General features: G+C 35.2%; 2 protein-coding genes across 8 annotated transcripts in view; one reads left to right on the top strand and one right to left on the bottom strand.

Moving 5' to 3' along the window:
• Window positions 1-24,319, top strand: part of Fgf13 (fibroblast growth factor 13) — a 561,729-nt gene that overhangs the window by 489,004 nt on the left and 48,406 nt on the right. The gene's annotated exons all lie outside the window — the stretch shown is intronic.
• Window positions 13,861-14,550, bottom strand: LOC101608390 (kinetochore protein Spc25-like). The gene has a single exon (XM_045140365.1). It carries the CDS (start codon window positions 14,539-14,541, stop codon window positions 13,861-13,863), a length of 681 nt encoding a protein of 226 aa, XP_044996300.1. The 5' UTR covers window positions 14,542-14,550.

The following is a 24,319-nucleotide window of genomic DNA, read 5'->3' as shown; positions in this document are numbered from 1 at the left end:
CTAGTAAGGAAAAACAATTTTATTGTCATTAAGTAGGAAAGATTCTAAATTAATGATCCTGGGGTTCTTTAAGGGAAATATTTAAATTTGTTTGTTCCAGGAATTAAGCCAGAGTCTCTTTCAGAATGAATTTCTAATTCTTCCTATTATTCTGTATTGATTATATCTTCAAGTCCCTTCAACATACTTACCACGCATCATATGTATTACCATTCACTGCATAGATGGATATATAGTGTTTCCAGAGGTAACAAATTTGTGCAGTAGTGCTCAGAGGAACATTGGGTGTCTCAAAAGAGACAGGCAGCTTGACCTTTGGCATTTAAGTGTTAAAGCTATTAATCAAATAGAAATAAAATAGAAAAGGGCAGATTTGATAAAGGTGATAAGTGGGAATAGTTGGCAATAGACATGAAAAGATTTACCTAGGGCTTATGAGCAGAAAGTAAATGACAGATAAAACTTGGGCGTTATCTCATGGTTGTTGCTAACACCATGAGAACAGTTTAGAGAATATGTGGCATGCAAAGGGAATAGGATTTATCAAATACTATTATTTTGAAGTGGCAAGCAGAGTATAGTACTTTTAACACTCATAAAATATTGCAAAAGCAAACTAAATGGGAAGCTTTATGCAATTAATCGGTGTCAAATGTTTCTAGGGAAAAAAAATAAGAATTATGAGTTGACCACATTCATGTCTTTGGTGATCATGACGAAAACACTTCCACTACAGCAGTGGGTAGAAGGAGATGGAGAAGAGAAGAGCAGGAAAGGGCATCAATTTAGAAAAGCTTTGGGAGTTCTCTGGTTAATCATAAAGACACTTGAGAATATGTGTCAACTAAAAGATCCAACAGATAGGGAATGAATAAAGCATATGAAGAAAAAGGAAATGGAATGCTCTATGAAGTTGAGCCCCAGAGAAGATGGGTGGGTTACTCAGAGTGTAAATGAAGTCAGATTGACCTTGAGAAGAAAGGGATCCTAAAATAGTAGACAAGAGTATACAGTATACAATATCTGCTGGTGCTGGCCTAAGAAGTTGAGGAATTTCCTGTCAGGTAACTCATTTTTCTCCATAGAAATCCTACAAAATACAATGAAAGGTCATCTATGGGAAGCGTAAGGATGATAATAGGTAAACAGCGGGAATTTGGGGAAAGGAGAGCCATGCATGGAAAAACCACAACCATGAGGCAAATCTAGCTCAAGTCTTGTTTTGATAGTTATATTCAAACAGTTATATTAATTCATTTATTTTTTTGTGCCTATGACTGCTTTATGTGCTATAGCAGCAAAGTTGAATAGTTTTGATCAAAAGCTTATAATTTTATGGCTGGCCTGCAGAGCCTAAATTATTTACCAAACATGTTGGCCATTTATCAAAAAAAAAAAAAAAAAGAAGAAAGAAAGAAAAAGAAAAACTGACCCCCAACAGACTCTAATTTGGCAACCACTCCCCTGTCTTAGATACCCATTAAAATCTCTGGGGATTTGTCAGCATTCCCATTCTCTCTTCTCCACCCAGAATAATTATATCAGACTATCAGTCTGTTTTCTAACACTTTTCAGCTGATGTTTAATATGAAGCTTGTGTTAAGACCACCGACATGACAAAGAAACATGATTCCTGTGATCCACAAACCCTGAAATCATATGCACAGTATCTTTATCCCCAATTTCTTCCTATCAAATTTCCTTTTTATTTCTGAAGGACTGTAGCAGACAGCTTCAGGTTCACTGAGATGAACATCCAGACCAGGCACAGTTATGGAGGAAGGGATATTTATTGAAGCTTACAGATCCAGGGGAAGTTCCATAATGGCAGAAGAAACTGGCCTGCTTTCACAGGACCAAGCAGAGAGAGAAGAAGCACAAGCCCAAAGCCACAGCAACTTCAGGAACTCCAGATAGGCACACTTTGCATCCTTTTAGATTGAAATCTGAAACCCACCACCACACCTTAAGATCCACCCAGTGACACTGCCTCCAGCCAGGTGGCTGTAGATGCAAACTACAAACAATAAGGAACTGAATATATTGGGGGCCATCTATTCAAACTACCACTGGGACTATACTTTAGATGATAAAAAGTAATGATCCTAGGGAGAACTTTCATTTACACATTTTTTTTCTTTTGCATTTCTGCTCCACATACCTCATTTTGTTCCAATTCAGTTACACATGTTTTACCATTTCTTTTCTACATTTGTCCCTGAAGTAAACACCTCTGTGTTATTATTGCAGAGGTTGCAATATATTACCCATAATTAATCTTATGATTCTTGTACTGCACACACCCCTCCTCCATTTTTTCTTGTTGCCATGGGGAACAGATTTAATGTAGGATCAAATGGCAGGGAGAAACCATCTGTGGCATAGAGAATCATAATTATCCATTATTTCATAACATATTTACTTTCAATGATGACATAACTTTTTCTAGAACTACAAGGAAATCATTGTTCATTATAAATAGATAAATTTGCTCTTTTGATTTTTCTTTACAACTAATAGAGTTCCACATAAGCCTATGAGGGTTACTTAAAACTTTGTGTCATGAATATTTAATAATATGAAGCTATGTATAATAAACTTTCAAAACTGCTTGAAGTAAATACACATTAACTACAAAAACTCAAGGGTCTGAAATATATAAATAAGCAGTACCCTATTTTAACTGAGGGGTAATAACATGTTAGAAACAAGATAGTCAAAATACAAAACTTAAAATCAAATGTATCTTTACATGTCTGATTACATAGCCTTCCTCAATACTAGTTTATTTATTTACTTATTTATGTTTGGAGTACACAGTGTCATGTCAGTTGGGATTAGAACAACAACAATCAGTAGACAAGTAGAAATCCCTTGAGAAGAAAGCCCTTTCCATGCATTTCCAAAGAAGAATTGATTTAACCACAATATTTTGTGGTCTTAGAAATACTACAGAAAACTCAACAAAGTTAATTCAAGAAAGCAAATTTCTCTTAGGTAGTTTAATGTGTTAGGAATAAGGAAGTTTATGTTACTGAACACAGGGTCCCACTCATGTTCCCAGGGTCCTACTTATATATACTGAACTAAGAAGATATACTTTCTTCCTGTAATAGATAATTTATATAGACGTTAAATTTGCCATTTTCCCTCCAATTATATTGAATTGGAGTTGTATACCATTCCCAATATCTTGTAATGAATTTTCCTGCAGAAGAATCAATATCATAAATACTGACAAATGAAATTAATAATCACTATAGTACTTATGACACATAAAATTATTTGCTTTTTCTTTTTTATTTTTTTTTCTTATTAAGTAGAAGCTTTGTATGGACACATATGTTGGTATCATCCTTTGCCTTCTCAATACCCCCACTCCACTGCCCCCCCTTAGTGGAATTGTTGGTATACACCATGAAGTTGTGGGTTACAAGTTGTGAGAGCAGCAGCCTGTCAGTGTGGGTAGGGCTATATCTCTGGATATTCCTTCCCACCCTATGGCTCTTGCATTCTTTCAAAATTACCACACTATATTACATACATTTGATACTATTATAATGATAACAAATCAAATTCATATTAAATTGACAACTTTCTTATGTTATAATACCTCTAAACCCAGTACTATGACAGATATATTTGATCACTGAGGTGTGTGTGTGTGTGTGTGTGTATGAATACATGCACCTTATACTTAGAATTTTTTTTTCTGAAAGATAGGGATGTAATGAGATATAGAAGCTTGAAATGCACCATTACTTACAGATAATCCAAAATAAATACTTTTCTTGTCATTATCAGCAAAGACACTGCAACTAAGATTTCTATTTACATTTTAACATTCTTTTTCAAAATAGCATATATTCATTAGCAAAATGGTGAGTTTCATATTTACATTGTCATTCAAGTATATTTTATATGACTATTCACCACCCCCATTAATCTCTCTAGTCTCTCTCTCTCATCAGTCTGTTTTCCCCTTTATTCCTAAATAGCCTCTTTTCTACTTTCATATCATGTCACATATGTATGTATATGCATATATATAAATGTGTATTCTATGTTCCACATATGAGAAGAAATTCTATATTTGTATTTCAGTCTAGCTTACTCTTCTTTTTTTTTTTTTTTGGTTTTTTGAGGTAGGTCTCACTCTAGCCCAGACTGACCTGGATTTCACTATGGAGTCTCAGGGTGACCTTGAACTCACTGCAATCCTCCTAGCTCTGCCTTCCGAGTGCTGGGATTAAAGGCTTTTATTATTCTTAATATGAATTGTGAGCAAATAGCATAATTTTGTTCTTGAAGGCTAAATAAAATTTTATTGTGACAATACAATGTATACTACTTTTATCAATTGGCCAGTTTTTCACTATCTGTATTTTTTAATTTTAAATTTTTAATTTTTTTAAAAAATATTTATTTGAGAGAGTGAGAGATAGAGGGATAAAGACAGAGAAAGAGATAGAGAGAGAGAGAGAGAGAGAGAGAGAGAGAGAGAATGAGCACACCAGGGCCTGCAGCCACTGCAAATAAACTCCAGATGCATGTGCCACCTTGTGCATCTGGCTTACATGGGTACTGGGGAATCAAACCAGGGTCCTTTGGCTTTGCAGCCAAACACCTTAACTGCTAAGCCAGCTATCCAGCTCCACTATCTGTATTTTTAAAACAATTTTATTAAAATATAATTCACAGGCCTTAAAATCATCCATTAAAATATAAGATTTAAGCCGGGCATGGTGGCACATGCCTTTAATCCCAGCACTTGGGAGGCAGAGGTAGGAGAATCGCCATGAGTTCAAGGCCAACCTGAGACTACAGAGTGATTTCCAGGACATCTTGATGTAGAGTGAAACCCTACCTCGAAAATGGTTTAATATATAACCATATATATATATATATATATATATATATATATATATATATATATATATATATATGGTTTTAAAAACAGAGTTGTTCCATCATCATTACTATTCTAGAACATTTCGATTACAATAAATGATGAGATTGTACCAATTAATACTTGTACCTCATCCCTTCATCCCAGATAGCCATCAATCTACTCTTAATCTCTTTCTTTCTCTCTCTCTTTCTCCCTCTGTACTAACCTATTTTGGACAGTTCCTATAAGTGAAGTCATACATCACGTAATCCTTTGTGATTACTTGGATTATTTCACTTGGTATAAAGTGTTTTGATGAATGAGTACTGTTAATTTCTCAATTTATACGCACTGAAAGCCTTGGTTGGATTCCAAATAGAAATTATTTCAAATAGACAGAAAATGTACTAGAGTGTAACTAATATAAGGAGTATCATATAACTTACTTAGATTAATTTTATCCCCTTTGTTTTATATTTTTTTCTAACATCTCTCTCTATATATTTTTAAAATATTTTGAGAAATTTGAGAGGAAGATAAATACCTAACATTTTACCCCTAAGTATTTTGGTGTGTATTTCCTGACAAGTACATTCTCTTAAATACACACAGTATAGTACATGATCATCAAGTACAGGAAATTAGAATTAACAATTTTTTTATCTAATCATTTTCTGATTTTTTCAGTTGACAAATAAGTTCATTACATTTCCCTTTTAGCAGAAGATGCAGTCTAAGATCATATATTACATTAAGCTGACATATCCCTATGTTCTCCTTTGTTCTAGAATACTTCCACTTTGTCTTTTATCACACTGACAATTTAGGGGAGGTGAGTCTTACTATGTACCCTATGAATTTTTCAGTGATATGACTTCATATCTCTGGTACATATTCTAACATAGAAGGCTTATTAAAATTTACATGGAGTAATTGATCAATTTGGAGTAATTAATGTGTTCTTAACAGACATCTGTAGCATGTAAAAGGTTTGGGTTATGTCAAACCTGTATATCAACAAGTATATATAATTTAGCTTCTAGAGTTATTATCATAAAAGATTACCAAAATGTAATAAAAATAAATGTGAAGTACATGTTTAATCATTAGAATTCTTTAGGTATGTGATATTAACTCAATTGTAAAAGGAAATATGTTTAAAATAAACTCAAGCAGAATCCAATGCGAAAGAACTTTTTCATAATCAAGTTAAAATATCAAACACAGAGTAGCAACAACGGAATATTAACTTTTGATTATATTTTACTCATTCATGTTCTTTAAGTAATCAAAATAGTTATATTTTAAATTTTAACATAAAATTACAAAAGTGTTAACTATCAAAATGAATGCATACAGAGCAAAGCTTGATGGAATAATATTTATCTGTGACATTAAACATTTCATTGGGCATATTTTCAGACTAATAGATTGTAATATTGTAAGGGTAGTTATACACACATTTCTGAGTGATACCTCTAGAAGTGACAAGTATAAAATGTTGAATTATTTTACAGTTGGAATAGCAGAAGAAAGAAACATGTTTTATTTTTTACTGAATAACTGCTAGCTCAAGGAGCTGGATTTTATGGCTTAAAGAAGTGCTCAGTTATTTTGTTTATGCTATTGAGCAAAGAAGTCATTAAAGTTATTGCAATGAAAAACATATCAGGGGAGCTCTATTCGTCCTAGATTGTTTTCCTTCAGAGGACCAGTGAATCAGCATAATTCATGATCAAGACACCCTTCCCAAGTCACAGAATATTTTCTGTGTTTACTGTTCTACATAGTAATGGATGTAACTTGCTTGACATCACTGGACTATGATTGTAGTTAAATCTGATTTTTTTTTTTTGTACCTTAAGAATTAAACATTTTCTGTTATGGTCTCTATTTAAAAAAAAACAACAACTAAAGCTGGTAAAAATTATTCAGGGTGAAAGTCTATGTTTATGTTTTTAGGTGTGAAAATGACTGAGCATGGTACTTTCTCAGAAATCTAAAAGACAATAGTGGCTGCAGCCAAAGAGAAAAATATTGGCTTTGCATTTTGCTTTTGATGCCAAGTTGGAAAAATAATCTAAATTAGAGGTCATGTGGCACATATTTAGCAGAATGTCTCATGGCTTTAAGTGAAGCTACATTCATGTTTATAAGGAAAAGCCACTCTCTTGGAGCTAAAGAATAAAAATTTTGGCAGGTCAGACTAAGTGGAATTTTATCAAGTAAAGCCATACATAAGATTACTTTCATTCTCCCTTCCTGTGGCCTGTCTCTGTCTGTCTGTCTCTGTCTCTTTCAGACACACATGCTTGTACCTACACAAACTGGAAAAACGGAGTCACCAAATTTAAAGTCATTATTCTGTTGCAATGATGACACTAGATTATTTTGGAATTTCAAGAATAATTCTAAATTTTAAATATATAACCTACACCGAACATTGGAAGACTGCTGTAGCAAAATACTTGGTAATACCTAATAGCTGTATAAAAGAGAACCAATATGACTTTTTAGCTTTATCTTTTGTAACTACCCACTGAATCACATGTTTCTTTTTTCTTCTCTGCCTTTTTGTTTGTATCATTTTAGTGCACAATGGGACAGGCAAACAGACCCCTGATAATTTTTCCATGTTGTCCTCTTTTCCATGAAATTTTGAAATAGTGTTCCTTACAAATTTTGTACTAATTAATTATTACATTTTCCTATTTTCGCAACTCTTTTTTTCCTTAATCTTATAATGGTATCTAGCAAAATGTGTTTTGATATATATTTATTGAAATAATTAGTAGACATGTGCATAATTCAATAGAAGGATCAATTCACATAATTTCTCTCAGGTCTACTTGACTATTTAAAATATCTTAAGGGGCCAATTATAATACTTTGTTGTTATACTAAATAGTCAACAACTGAATATTGTTCGAATCAGTAAAATTACTGAAACACAAGAAAAAAAAACTGGAAAGTTTCAATGATTATAATGCTTAAAGGGAATTGTGACATCTGAGTGGAGAAACTTTAAATGAAAACATTTCTCTAATCATTATAACAGCTTTAACCAAGGTTAATAACTGGCAAACCCCTGACTAATACATTAAATATGTTTTCCACAGACTGAGTGTGTGAATAAATTGCATGTCTGTGCAAAAATTCTTTGATTAAGTTATTCATCAGATACTCTGATATTAACTCCTTTTGACAACCCTAGAAGTAGAACTATGGGAAAACCTCAGTTGATTTCCTGGATGGATTTTGCATATAGCCAGTAGCAATAATACACAATACCTCCTTCCTAAAGGCCTCAGATGTGCATAGAAATTATGGCATGACATGTAACAGGAGTAGTCAAAATTAGAATTGATGCACATTTTCACACAGGAAGTATTTTATTAAAGATTTGTTAAAGTTGGTGCTGAGGAATTAGCTCAGAGAGAAAGTGCTTGCTATACAAGCATGAAGACTTGAGTTTGGATCTCCAGGATCCAAATAAATAAATAAAACGAAATTATCAGAATCTACATAAAATACCACATCTGGTACTGCATGTCTGTAATCTGAGAGCTGGGGGAGGTGGCAAACAGGGAATTCCTGGGTCTAGCTAGCTTCCTAATCTAGCCAAATCTATGAGCTAGCAAGACAGCTGTTTCCAAGATAGGTAGAGAGCAAAGAAGAAAGACACCAGATGTCTACTTCTTGCCTCCACATGCCCGCACATGTTTGAGCACCTGCATATATACATGTACTTTTCTATGCATATGCAAGACAAATTTAAAATATTGTTAAAATATATGGAAAAGTCAAATGTACATAACAAGTCCAAAGTGTTACAACTTAGACTACAAAAAATCTCAGGATGAAAAACATTTTATAGGGCTTGGGATGATAGCTCAGTTGGGGAAGCATGAGGAACCGACTTTGGATATTCAGCACCCACACAAATGTTGGGCGTGTGTGATAGTCTGCTGGGTAGTAGGCAGAGGCTAAGGCCGAAGATTTTCCAGAGCAAGCTTTCAGGCTAGACTAGTTGAATCAGCAAACACTGGGTTTAAGCAAGAGACCCTGCTGCAATAAGTAAGAGAGAGCACGAGTAATTAAAGATAACACATGCATGCACGCTTGCCTCACATGTGCCCACACACATGCAAATATTCATATATGTGCTCTCATGACACATACTTTTTTAATAGATGTTTGTCAAGAGGTAATGAAATGTCCCATAGTACTTCCATGGTTGGCAATAAGGCACGAGGCAACAACAGTGATAACTTTCAGAAATTAAATTCAAATAGGTAAATCTGTTATATATGGAAAAAACTATAATCAATAAACCTGTACAAAATAATTCTATTGCTGTACGTTGGATACAAAATCAAAGCTACTACAATAAATGTCTTCATAATAATTGGTTATTAGCCTTATTGAAGAATTAAAGTATGGTTTCTGCCCATATAACTGTGGTGAATCACTGTCCATCCACAGCCTTTTGAAGACAATTTGTGCTGAACAAGATAGAACCTAGGGGAGTCCAGATGTTGAGAGGTTTCTATATTCTGTCATAACCTTTGAAGAAAACTTTTCCTAAAGACTGTCTTCATGTCCCTAGTCTCAAAAAACCTAGTGATATATCTAAACTCCCAAATAACCCAAAGTGTGTATTTGTGGTCCAGGGACTTTCATGATCAATGAATTTGCAAATGCCCATTGAATCTCTGCAAGTTTTCAACACCCCAAATAATGATCACACTGGTCCATCATGACAGCATCTGGAGTTTAAGTAGACATAATGAGATATTCCCTACATTCAGAGCCCTGATTGTTAACAGGTGATCTACCACAGGAAGGATTGGTGATCTACCACAGGAAGGATAGACATAAGCTGCTTCATCCCCAACGTGACCTATGCAGCCTGGCAAAATTATATTTAGCCCAGATCTCCCTGTAAAAATAGTCCTTATAGGGAAATAATTTGAATGTCCTTGGGGCTGGGAGTAGGTAAGGGTGTATCATTATGGAAATTTACCAGTTATACTAAACAATGCTTATTGGTTATGTACCACCACATCTAGCAGGCCACATTATCACCATGTCTATATGGCATGATGAGGTGCTACTGAATATGACAGAGCAATGGTTTTAAAAATACCAAGAAATGGTATCAGTTGGAGTAATATGAATGTTTTACAAAGGCATGACTTAATCAAAAGATCTTGGGGCTGGAGAGATGACATAGAAGTTATGACACTTGCCTGAAAAGCCTAAGGACTGAAGTTCAATTCTCCAGGTCCCACATAAACCAGATGCACATGGTGGCACATATGTCTGGAGTTTGTTTGCAGTGGCTAAAAGCCCTGGCACACCCATTCTCTCTCTCTCTCTCTCTCTCTCTCTCTCTCTCTCTCTCTTTCTCTCTCTCTGTCTGTCTGTCTCAAATAAATAAATAAATAAATAAATAAATAAATAAATAAATAAAAATAAATCAGAGGGGCTGGGGGATGGCTTAGTGGTTAAGGCTTTTGCCTGCAAAGCCAAAGGACCCAGGTTCATTTCCCCAGGACCCACGATAGCCAGAGGCACAAGGGCACACATGTGTCTGGAGTCTGTTTGCAGTGGCTGGAGGCCCTGGCGTGCCCATTATTTCTCTCTCTCTCTCTGTCAAATAAATAAATATTTAAAAAATAAATCAGAAAAAAAGATAAAGAAAAGAAAACATGATCTACCTTGTACAGAAAAACTGGATTACAGTGGATCCAACCAACTAAAGCTCTTGGGTATAGCAGAATCCACTATATTGACACAGTGATGGTTTCTCCAGTATTTGTATATGATTTCATCCTGCAATGAGAAAAAGTGCTGATCCATACAAAGAGATACAATTTATGGGACAATGATCTACATGTTGCTTTAACATGTGCTATTTTGAGTAATATAAAGTGTGTTTTATTATTTGTTTGTTTGCCCAGAATGGAGTTGCCATTTTCTATCATTGACTTTCATGAATGACGACACTAGGCAGAAAAGTTTTGACCCTTTCATGTTCTCTTGCTCCATAATCCCTGAGACTCATTTACCACTTATTTGGGAGTAGATGATGGTTAGCACTAGGTACAGTATATAGATGCAAACCACATTTATTAAGACTACTTATTACAGTTATATCCCTGAGATTCTTAACAGGAAGGATTCCCCCCCCCCCCCCGCCCGGCCAATTCATTTTTATTTGTATTTCTTTACTCCAAAATAGAATTATTTGCTGAAAACTGGAACTGCTTCCTATAAGGCTATCAATAAAACTAAACATTTAAATACCACCAGCAGTTTTGAATCTAGCAGGTTTTAAATTGTACATAATAAGATATACTCAGCAAATGGTAGTATTTTTGATCTAAGCATGTAACTTTATGCAAAACAGTAATTAACATTAAGAAGAAAAGTCAACAGAACTATGATATGGGTGATTTTGCACAGCATTTTTCTTTGCTGTGTACTTTGGTCTTACTTCTGCCCGCTGAGAACAGCATTTTTCTCCACTAGCCAACCTCATTTAGGTATGTCTCTATCTTTTGAGGTGAGGTACTTTTCCTCTCCATAACTCATCCTTTTATTCACCATCCCTCCCCCGTAGCATCTGTCTTGAATTTCTGAGCCATTAAGGAAATCAGTGAAGTTCCAACATCGACAGCATGCTGTTTTGTTTGTTTCCTAATATTTGTCACACATTTTAGTGATATTCATGGATTTCCATGAGCCACCCATGATATTTGTTGTCAAGGATACTGGACTTCTGCTTCTTGGACCTCACACGTAAGTTTAAATCTACAGGGTACTTATTCTGCAACACATTGCCTAAATAGTTGTGCTGGTTTTGCAATTATGTAAGATCAGTACATACAGAAAATGAAAGCAAATAGTAAAGGACAATAGTCAAGAAATGTAAGAATCTCAGAAATTTTGAAACAATTCTTGATTTTATTTATTTCAGACCCAAGCTTTGCCCTCCCTCCCTCCCTTCCTTCCTTCCCTCTTTCTTTCTCTTTCCTCCCTCCCTCCCTCCCTCCCTCCCTCCCTCCCTCCCTCCCTCCCTCCCTCCTTTCCTTCCTTCCTTCCTTCCTTCCTTCCTTCCTTCCTTCCTTCCTTCCTTCCTTCCTTCCTTCCTTCTTTCTTTCTTTCTTTCTTTCTTTCTTTCTTTTTTTCTTTCTTTTTCCCACTTGGCAGCCAAGATTCTTTAGTACTGACAGCTTTCGGGAGCCAAGATGAAAATGAAATGCAGTTTCTTTCACATGGTTTTTAGTACTCTGAAATTCCCACTAGCTTCTAAATACTAGGCTCCATCCTTAAGGTTCAGCAGTTTGGCACAAATACCCCTTCAGGTCCTCATCTTTGAGTTCAGAAGGGGTTCAACATTTCAATATAGGTTATATAATAAGATTACAGTGTTTCCCCCAGTTTTGGGTATTTATATAAGTATCTATAAGTAGATCTTAAGTGATAAGATTTTCTTACATATTTAGAATTTACTCTCAGCATATTAGACACGATTTTCTTAATGGTGAATGAAAAGCAATTATACCACATCATTTGTATGGTCATTTCCTTTTAGGAAAGCAAGCACTTGCTGTTTGTTCAGAGTTGTTATGAACTTCCTTGGCTTAAACATTGCAGACTTGAGATTAAATTGTTGTATAGTAGGTTAGTGTACTGAAGTGCTGATATAAAAGCATTCTGAGAGAATCTCGAAGTGAAGAAGCTGAAAGAGAGAAGTTGTTTTAGTTTTTTACTTTCTTTGATCACTCACATATGAGTGTTTCATGTTGTTATTCTTATCTCGTGGAGTATTACTGTGGATCATTGAATAGTGATTTAAGCTACACACACACACACACACACACACACACACACACACACACACACACACACATTTTCCTAAATATAACTAATCCCTAAGTCTAGGTGAAATTTCCACAAATTGAGTAATTCTTCAATATGATACATTTTAACCTAGCATTAAATAAATTGCATCAAATCCAAAATTCAGTAATTCAAAAGAAAAACTTATATCATGATATGGATGGCATTAATGTAGAGGTAAGAATACTAAAAACTCATGAATAAATGGCATCTAGTAATTAAGTGTGTGTGTGTGTGTGTGTGTGTGTGTTTATGTTAAAGTCACCAGCCATGAGCATTATAGATATCAAACTCTATAGGGTGTTTTCAAGTTAGGGTAAATGAAAATAGGGCCTACTCTGAAAAACCTTGGGAAATTATTAGGAACAATTTGCTCATTTCTGGCACATTAATTCATTGCTTCACAAATTTGTTCATCATGTTCCTATTTCACTTTTATAAACACAATAACATTTTTAAAACTGTTATCAGGTTTTCAGTGAATCAGTGATTATTACATGTATAACAAATTACCATTTGAGTATACCTAATCAAATAGCTATACTGTGTTCTGAAACATTTGTTAGAAGAAAAATAAATAACTGCTATCAATTTTGCATGGTTATGATTTTTTAAGTTTAAATTAACCATTTCTCTCAAAACTTAGCAGGAAGACTTTGAAAATAATGGCTTTTCTCCCATGTAGAATTTACCCAAGTACAAATGAGAATTTTTATTCTTTTTTTTTAACAAGAGAAAATCAAGCAAGTTTATTAATATATACAGTGTGTATCAGGCATGAGAAACCTCAACAGTGGTTCAGAATTCTGCTGTACACAGGATCTTCAGCAAAGGACAGTCTCGTTTTGGAGACATGACAAGACAAGGAGAGCAGGTTTGGCTTCCAGAGGTGGGGAATTGTGGAAGGTGAGAATTTAGGGGCAACACATACTGGTTTTCTTCACACCACACATAAACATCAGAAATACACCAAAGAATTACAGGCAGGCAAGAGATAAGAATTTTTTGGGAGATACACAGGAAAAGAAACCAAAACTGTTTCATATGCTATCCCTACATTAATTATAAACCATAGCAGTAAAAGCTTTCCGAACATTAGCAAGAAATGCTGAAAAATTGTTGGTCTTTCTCACATTCTCTTGAAATTCTGCTAGGCGCTCAAGATGAGGAGCACTGTCCGACACTTCATATTCCCTTGCTTCATTTAGACGCAGAGAAAACATAAATGGGCTCTCGGGATGCTTAGGGTCAATACCAGTAAATATAAACTGCAGTTTATCACCATGAATTTTTCTAATTTCTAGTCCAAGTCGATCTTTATACAAGTGTGCAGATTTCTGTAGCCTTTTCAACCTTTCTTCATTAGCTTTGTTAGCAGTAGAAATAGTTTCTTTCTTCCTAGAGTATTCTTCTTTAAGATCCTGGATGTTTGTTGTCAACACTTCTAATTCCTGCTTTTTGCTTTTTACTTCAGCAATCAGCTTTAGTAGGTTATCTTTTTTTTCCTGAATGAGTTTATTTTGTCTGCAGACCAGATTTTGATACTCCATATACATCTCAACCATTCTTTCTTCTTCCTTTAATTTCACAGACAGCTTTTCTGAAAGTGCTTTAATGGAGTCCTTGTAGGCATCTCTTGGCCCTACCATGTGACAGGGGACGTCGCTTAGAGTATTTTTGAACTTATTACCAAATTCATTTATGCTTTTATCGAAGAGTGTCAGTTCATCTTCTATCATTGTGTAAGACACTGGGAGGTCAGGCCAGCGCCCGCCGCCTTCCCCAGACAAGAGCAGCACAGCCTCCGGTCACCGGACCCCGCAATCGAAACCTCGCTCCGGCTCCCGCAGCCTCGCCAACTTCCAGAATTTTTATTCTTAATGAGATTTTATTTGCTGTTTTTGTGGCCACTTAGCCTATTACTATTTTATCAGGAATGAGTGTCTTATTCACCATATCGAGGAAATTCCTCTTCCATGAAACAATATAAAGAGCTAATATAATCAGAATCCGTGGTAGGTGAAAAGTACATTGGAGACCCTTTATATAAGTGTTCTCATTATATGTAGGACTATCTCATTTCAGGGAGCTTAGTTTGGGGCCTGCTACGGACACTTTGCTACATAAAAGTTTCCATTGCAAGTTTGTCCTGCCTCTTGGACACTTAGAGTACGATTTTATAGACACTCTAGTGTGATAATTATATCAAAATATATAATACTTAGTATAGAGATGTCAACTTTAGAACCACTATTGCTTATAGTACATCACAGGATGCACACTTACTTGTCATGTGATCACAAACCGCTAGGTTTCCAGTGTCATTTTCCACTAAGTTAAATACATAGTTCAAACAACTTCAAAATTTCTAGTTAGAAGTACAAAGGTATAGCTTGAAATTCATTTCTTCAGTAATGACACCTATGATGGAAGTTTGCCCTCACACATTTTGTTCATAGATACACTGCTGGCCAGAAATTCACAAATTCATTTTCTTAAAAGCCACATGAACTTTTCTTTAGTTATTTGGTGAGTCTAAATCTTGTCCCATTTCCAAAATAAGTGTCTCTGATAAGATCTTAAGGAAGATTCATATAGTTTTCAAAGGTCTTTAAATGTTGATATTGGCAGTGTTCCTAAGGCAATGATTCTTTGTTGTTGTTGTTGTTGTTGTTTGTTTGTTTTACAAGGTAGGGTCTTGCTCTAGCCCAAGTTGACATAGAATTTACTATGTAGTCTCAGTGGCCTAAAACTAATGGCAATTCTCTTACCTCTTCCTCTCAAGTGCTGGGATTAAAAGTATGTGTCACCACACCTGGTGGCAATCATTTTGTGTGTGTGTGTGTGTGTGTGTGTGTGATGGTGACTTTATTAAAGGTATTGAAGGCAACTCTAACAAATTATATAACCTGTGTGGCACAAAAGATCAAGAATTCACTTTTTCACAGTACTGAAAACCAGAAGTCCAAAATATGGAGTTGGCAAGTTGATTCCTCTAGCAGCTGAAAGTTACCCATTTTATCACCACTTCACTTCATTTAAGGAAAATATTCCTCTAGGTAGTTGTTGTTTGTTTGTCTGTTTGTTTGAGACAGAGTATCACTGGAGACTCCTGGCTGGCCTCAAACTCATAATGATCATTCTGATTTTGCCTATTGAGTTCTGGGATTCCTATCATGTGCCACCATGCCCAGCCCTAGACAGTTTTATTATTTCTCTGTAGTTGCAAAATGAGCTTCTAATTAAAATAATTTGTAATTCCTTCTTTTAATACAAGTTTTATTTTGTATGAATACCTAGAAATTCACTTTCCTTTCGGGTGTGACATTCTGAATTCAAATAAGATAGGATTTTCTGTTGGTTTATGCTTTTTTTGTTGTTTGTTTTCTTCTGTAGTCATTTTGTGCTCTCTTGGACTGCTGAGGGGAGGACTCATTGCCTTCACATTTTTATGAGGCAAGTCTCTTCAGAAGAGGTTGGACTAAATGTCCTTAAGCCTTTTCCCTCTTTGTACTTCATTAGTGCATTATAAATACAGAAGTTAGAGAGATAGTCTCAAACTAACTTCCTATGTGTTGTAGCTGTATAAAAGGCTGTGGAAACATTGCCTCGCCTCACCTTCTGTTCACAGAACACATGTATATGATACTATCACACACCTCTTTTCTTTCCAAAATTTTATTATGCCTGTAAATCTGGCATCTGAAAACTATGTTTTAAACTATTTGTAGATCAAAATTATAACCTCTTTTATATTTCCCATTATACAAATTTGTTACCAAATATACAGTGCATATTCCACAAATGCATTTTTAAAAATAATACTAGAAAATTTGACTAAGAGGCTAAAGATTAAGAGAAAATGAATAATTTCTGTCCTATGTAGAGAGGTGACTGGATAAGAATGGGACTACTTAGTAAAGAACCACTTGGAGGTTCGAAATCAAATCAGCTGTTTTCAATGTGCCAACCAGTACTTTACCTCTCTCCCTTCTCCTCATGGAAGCTGTGTATACCAAATCTCTGTCACTGTTCCAAAATAGTGAAGATAATATGATGTGATTTATCATGTTTTTTCTATATAGAGGAAGCACTAGGTAAACACATTTGTACTGGCAGTGACAATGTGGTCACACTAAACTAGAAATCCAGGAATCTGGCTTCAAAGCCCTGTTTGAAGGGGAACATAAACTAGAGCAGCTTCCATTGTTACCTTGCCCATTATCTCAAATATTAAATGATAGTGTTTATTTGATGTCTGTGGCTCTTTGAATTTATTTCATAAATAGAAATAGTACCTCAACATTGCATCTATTAAGAATTTTTAAATAGAATCCACAGCAATGAAGTTGAGTGGATATAATGACTGTTTCTTAGTACTCACCAGGGGGCTCATTTTAGAAATAAATGAGATATGCCTGATATTATCTACTCACAATCAAGACAGTGGATATATATATATATATATATATATATATATATATATATATATATATAAAATGTTCCATAATAATATTCTTTTCTCTTTCTCAGCTATTAATTATCTGTTTTGTTTTTATAAAAGTAACATTAGGATTCCATCAAGGACATAAGTAGTCTTAAAAACCTGATGGTTTTTGCCTTCTAATTGCCTCCGCTTAATGGCTTTGCTCTTCATCCCACTGAATGATGGAAAATGTCACATTTTATGGTCTATGACTCATATAACAAATGAATGTGTGAATAGTGTCAAAATACAGCAATTTACTCCCCATAAAAGGGATTGAAAGCTTTATAAAATGGCGAGGTATGCAACAAGATATTTCCAAAGTGGAAAAAAAAAACTTTAATTTTGGATAGGAGATACAGTGCTTATGTGTACTGGGTTACTAATTCATGTAATGAGGGATCATGTACCCAGTCTGCATTCTTGTCCTATGTGTAATGGTCCAGGAATTAAATCAAATGGACTTACATATAAGCCTTTATTATCCTATGTGATAGAAACACATGATTTCCTTCTCCATTAATATCAGTTTTTCTTCTAGTATTGATTTCTTTCCCTCACCGCACAGTCTTCCAAATACTTGTTATGTTTACATTTATGCAAGTTTAGTTAATATGGGTGATTGTAATAGTTAGAGGCTTTACTCTCTCAGATAGTAATTATCCAATCTGTAGTTTCATTCTGAACTCAGGAAGCCTGAATTAGAAAAGTCAGTCCTTACCAGGAGAGATCTCTGGGTATAAGTCACTGTGTATGATATGCAATCATAGGTGGGATTAAAGTAAATTCACCACCACTAGTTCTATACTATATTAACAGTTATTATTAGTGCTACTACAGAATGTTAGCAAGCCTCTGGTGTATTCGTAGAAATCTTGTTTCTTTGATGGATTTATCAAGTCACAATTGCTGAGAATTTATGTTACTTTTGCTGGCAAGAGAATGTGCTTGAGAAATCTTCAGAGGAATTTTTTAGTAGATCAAATATATAAGCTTTTGTGATTGAATTGAGAGGAAGTTCTAAAGTACTGGGTTTGACAGTTTTGCTTACTCATTTCTTTATATTTTATTTTATTATGTATCAAAGACGGTGGTGTCTGGGGTTTTTAAGAATTAAGAATGAATAGTTCTGTGCTTTGAGTTATAAATGAGTTAGGAAAAGCCATTGCATAGTTTACAGACTCTATACATCTCTAACTGGCAATGGAATTAGAGATAACTTTTAGTCAGCATAAAATATGTCATTAAATTCCTATTTACACACAAGTTATTTCTTTTAAAATAAATACCATATGAACTTTGTTCTGAAGATCCTCTTAAAAAGTATGTTTGAAGATGGAGATTTATGTAATTCCATCATGAACCAAGGCTTAAGAGTTCATTTAAGAGATGGGCATGACAAAAACAGACATGTAGATCAGTGGAACAGAATAGACGACCCAGATGTAATCCCAGGTAGATATAGCCACCTGATATTTGATAAAAATGCCAAAAATACTCATTGGAGAAAAGACAGCCTCTTTAGCAAATGGTGTTGGGAAAACTGGATATATCTGCAGAAGGATGAAAATAGATTCTTCTCTCTCGCCATGCACAAGAATTAAGTCCAAATGGATTAAAGACCTTACCATCAGACCTGAAACTCTGAAACTGCTAGAGGAAAAAGTAGGGGAAACCCTTCAACATATTGGTCTTGGCAAAGACTTTCTGATACAACCTCAATTGCTCAGGCAATAAAACCATATATTAATCACTGGGACCTCATAAAATTACAAAGATTTTGCACTGCAAAGGACATAGTGAAAAAAGCAAAGAGGCAACCTACAGAATGGGAAAAAATCTTTGCCAGCTATATATCTGATAGAGGATTAATATCTAGGATATACAAAGAACTCAAAAAGTTAAATAATAAGGAATCAAACAAGCCAATCAAAAATGGGCTTTGGAGCTAAATGGAGCATTCTCAAAGGAAGAAATACAAATGGCATCTAAGCATCTAAGAAAATGTTCTACATCACTAGTCATCAGGGAAATGCAGATTCAAACTACATTGAGATTCCATCTCACTCCTGTCAGATTGGCCACCATCATGAAAACAAATGATCATAAATGTTGGCAGGGATGTGGAAAAAGAGGAACCCTTCTACACTGCTGGTGGGAATGCAATCTGGTCCAGCCATTGTGGAAAACAGTGTGGAGGTTCCTAAAGCAGCTAGAGATTGATCTATCATATGACCCAGCTATAGCACTCCTAGGCATATATCCAAAGGACTCATCTCATTTTCTTAGAAGTACATGCTCAACCATGTTTATTGCTGCTCAATTTATAATAGCTGGGAAATGGAACCAGCCTAGATGTCCCTCAACTGATGAGTTGATAATGAAGATGTGCCACATTTATACAATGGAGATCTACTCAGCGGTAAAGAAAAGTGAAGTTACGAAATTTGCAGAAAAATGGATGGATCTGGAAACGATTATACTAAGTGAGGTAACCCAGGCCCAGAAAACCAAGTGCCACATGTTCTCCCTCATATGTGGATCCTAGCTACAGATGATTGGGCTTCTGCGTGAGAAGGAAAATACTTAGTAGCAGAGGCCAGTAACTTAAAAAGGAGATATAAAGGGAAGAGTAAGGAAGGGAGGAGGGTACTTAATAGGTTGATATTGTATATATGTAAGTACAATTACTGAGATGGGGAGGTAAAATGATGGAGAATGAAATGTCAAAGGGGAAAGTGTGGGGGGGGAGAGTATTACCAGGGGATTTTTTTATAATCATGGGAAATATTAATAAAAAATTAAATTAAGGGCTGTAGAGATGGCTTAGCGGTTAAGCGCTTGCCTGTGAAGCCTAAGGACCCTGGTTCGAGGCTCGGTTTCCCAGGTCCCATGTTAGCCAGATGCACAAGGGGGCATATGTGTCTGGAGTTCGTTTGCAGAGGCTGGAAGCCCTGGCGTGCCCATATTCTCTCTCTCCCTCTTATCTGTCTTTCCCTCTGTGTCTGTCACTCTCAAATAAATAAAATTATTAAAAAAATTAAATTAAAACAAAAGAGATGGGCATGGTGGTGCATGTCTTTAATCCCAGCACTTGGGAGGCAAAGGTAGTAGGAATGCCATAACTTTGAGGCCACCCTGAGACTACATAGTGAAGTTCAGATCAACCTGTGCTAAAATGAGACCCTACCTTTGAAAAAAAAAATATATGTTCACTTAAATTGCAACATACTGTTGAGTTGTATGATGTACCTTTCTACTATTAGTGCTTGTTTTCTTATTTGTAGAGATAGCCAACCTCAGTGGTACTACTTCTGGAAGTCATATAAATAAGCCATAGACATGGAAATATATAACATTTTCCTCTGTATAATCAGAGAGAAAAGCATTCCTTTTGTAGCCATAAATAGCCTTATTTTCCATGTATTTATTTAGGGTCATAGAAAATAGGGGTATAAGGCAACACAACTTGAGAGTCAGCACAGGCACCATAAGCATGTGTATCTATCACTTTTCAACTGTGAAATCTTGGTCAGATTCCCTTACATTTCTGAATTTCCAGATTCCAAAATAACAATCGAACATTACTACTGGAATTCAGCGTTACTATTTATATGAATTGTCTATTAAATCTATATGCTCAATAATGACTGCGTCCCTTCATGGTGGTCAGTTGAGCATCAGAGTAAGGCCAACTTCTATTCAATAAGTCTTCTTAAATATTTCTTCAGACTCATATAATTACAAAGTATAAAATGTTAGTTAGGCCTGGCATGGTGGCTCACGCCTTTAATCCCAGCACTTGGGAGGCAGAGGTAGTAGGATTGTCGTGAGTTTGAGACCATCCTGAAACTTCATAGTGAATTCCAGGTCAGCCTCAGCTAGAGTGAGACCCTACCTCAAAAAAAAAGAAAGAAAGAAAGAAAAAGAAGAATGTTAGTTAGTAAATGTGACCTAAGGAGAAACAATTTTTTAGAAGTTAATTTTATTTTGTATATATTATAATAGGTTATACTCTTTTATCTCCTCACCCGTACTCCCATTTTGCTTGGACCCTCCTCACTGTGGTTATGGTATTCACTTATGGGGTTATGAAATTCTCAGTCAGTCCCAGTGGGGTAGTGGAGGAGGATGGAAACCATGCCTCAGGGTACTCCTACCCAATCTCCCCATCTTCCACAATATTTCCTAAGCCATGGCAAGCCTATTGCTAGTCAGATTTAGTGTTGTGATCTCTGTAGCCTCTGGATTTCTGCTTTGATAAGATTTGATTGATCATTGTGTCTGTCACTATCATCCTAAAGCTAGTTGTTAGGCTATCAATAAGATCAGTGGTCATGATGCCACTCACTAGCAGAGAAATTTTTTAGTGAAACATTTTGCAGAGAGAAACATCTCTTAAAGGAGCTCTGTTATCCTGTTTTGTTTGCTTAAGTGGACTTCATGTCTCATTATAGACTGAAAACATTTTAAAATTAAATAATCTGAAAATATCAGTGGTATAAAAGCCCTACAATTTATCACAATTTAGGTTTATATAAATATAGGATCACTCCAGTGCTAAGATTGTCATTTTCTCACCTGCCTCATATAAAAACAAACCATGTAATCCAGAAGATGGTTCAGTTGGTAAAGTGCTTACCACACAAATAAGTGCCTAGGTTCAGATCCCAGCACCAACATAAAATTTCAGCCATGAAATCCCAGCTTTGTTAAGATGGAGAAAGGTAGATTCCCTGAACTTGCTGGCTAACTAAACTAGTCAAATCAGTGCATTCCAGGTTCTGTGAGACAGCCTGTCTTAAGGAAAAAGGGGCAAGAGTAACTGAGAAAGACACCCCGTGAAGACCTCTGGTTTGCTCCTGCACAAAAGTTCACTCACCCACATATGAGTACACATACATACACATATACACATGTGCACACAATACACACATATCTATGCATAAAAATACATATGTTCCAGTCACAAACACACACATGTATGGCATTGTGACAAACTCATAGTTTCTTCTTTCTTATCTTTGTGGAACTAAGATTAATGTGAATGGTATTCTCTAAGTATTAGCAGGAAACAAAGAGTATAATTCCTACAAATGGGCTAATTGTCCACATCAAGGGACAATTTACTTGGAACTTCTACCTTATTTACTAAGATAATAATGCATTCTTTATTACTAGTCTGCTATTCTGTTTTAAAATTGTGTTACATTGTTATATAACTATATATAACAGGCATACATAATCTATCAAAATATGAAAAACTCTATAAAAGATCCAACAAAACTTGAAGAATGATCTGGTTAAAAATATCAATCCTATTCCCACCCATTTTGGCATTTGATTGACTCAAGGGAAAGAGCTTGAAGTCTTGGAAATGCTTTATAAAGAAAGTATGATGGACTATACCAGGATGATATATTTTTCTAGTTTAGATAATATAGCCATATACCCTTTATAACTCCCTTGTTTAATAACTTGGAAGACTGTGGGCATAGGTAATGGTTTCTCAAATACATAAGACATAGTTGTAGACAAGCCATGCATTCAAAGAAATAAATTCATACTGGACATTCAATTGTGTTTTGCAAGTACATTAATATTATCCATGTTTTGCATACCATTAAATCCTGAATGGCTTTGTAAACATAGCCTTGAATTTAGTCCTAAATTAGTCTTTCTTTAGGGTCTTGGATTAACAAAATGTGTGATCTTGGTAGGAGGAAGAACTAGTTAACTCTGGGTGTGGTGTGCCATAAGGATTCTTCTACTGTATAAATCATTTAATCTATCTACTGCGCCTTTATACAAAGTCTTTCCTTGCATTTGAAAATGTTTCTATTTATTCAAAATAATGCTCTTTTGGTCTCTTAGCAGCCATCACCTATTTTCTCTATTATACAACAGAAACTTGAATTACTAAACATTGAGAGACTATGACAGCAGCAGGAAAACCACTCAGTTAGGACTCAGGCCTTATTTCTCAACTCCCATTCTCTATGAAAGATGGAAACATTCAAATATTTCACAGAGTCTATCATCAAATGGGGAAATCATATATCATTCTTATTTTTATAACTCTATCATTGTATAAAATCAATTCATTGTTTTGCATTTCTGTGAAAGGAAAGAACAAGACAATGGACCCTTAGGATAGGTACCTAATATAACTCCATTTCCTACTCTTGTTATTACAGCTGTCCTTTTAATTTACAGTAATGGTCTTATGATGTATACTAGGGATCAGAATCACCAGAAAAAAGGAGGAAAAGAAATAATATTTCAAGTTCAAGAGTTTATCTTGCATAGAACTATAGTTGCTTGTAATAAACAATATAGAGTTAAAATACCACATGGTGATTATGATATATCAAGTCTTTCATTAAAAAATTACTCATGACCAGTTCAAGTTTTAGAAAGGCTTACATTTCACTTTTTCTTTGCCTTGCAGATGAATAAATCTTCTCTATTGGCCAAGGTGATTAGGACCACAAAATATATATTTAGCAAACATTTCTATTTGAAGGTAGTCACAAAAACCGAGCTAAGCTTTCATATCAGGCAGTCCAACTTGCCTTTTTCGATAAAGAGGACAAGGGTAAAAGGTGTTCATGAGAACCACACCTATGAGAACTGTCAAGTAGGACTTGTAATCAATTGAGTTATAGTTACATTACTTTGTTTTCTTATCTAAAATGTAGGAAAAATATCAAATACAATGGTCATCAGGGTATCTAATACTTAGTATGTTCTCATTTCTTTCTCCTCTCTCTACCCTCTTATTTTTCCTTCTCTTCCTTCTCTTCTTTTGATATTATTGATATGGGAATTTCCTAGCTTGAATTACTTTTATAACTAATCTTGGTGACAATGTCATACTTTCTTTCTCCCAAAATTCTCAGTGTCTCCTTCCTTTCTTGTGGTATGGTTGCACTTTCTTCTAGTTGCACTAGTACAGACTCAGAGTTTGTACAGATATTGATTTATCCAGGGTAGGAGTGGTACACATTAATTCCAGTGGTGAGGAAACA

This window comes from Jaculus jaculus, chromosome X, assembly GCF_020740685.1.
Source record: "Jaculus jaculus isolate mJacJac1 chromosome X, mJacJac1.mat.Y.cur, whole genome shotgun sequence".
NCBI classification, from domain to species: Eukaryota; Metazoa; Chordata; class Mammalia; order Rodentia; family Dipodidae; genus Jaculus; species Jaculus jaculus.
The sequence above is the reverse complement of the archived record's forward strand: the minus strand, read 5'-3'. Positions and strand labels throughout refer to the sequence as shown.

What these genes read in the sequence shown, in the direction of transcription:
- LOC101608390 (XM_045140365.1), bottom strand. Translation starts at nt 14,541, where the DNA reads ATGATAGAAGATGAACTGACACTCTTCGATAAAAGCATAAATGAATTT.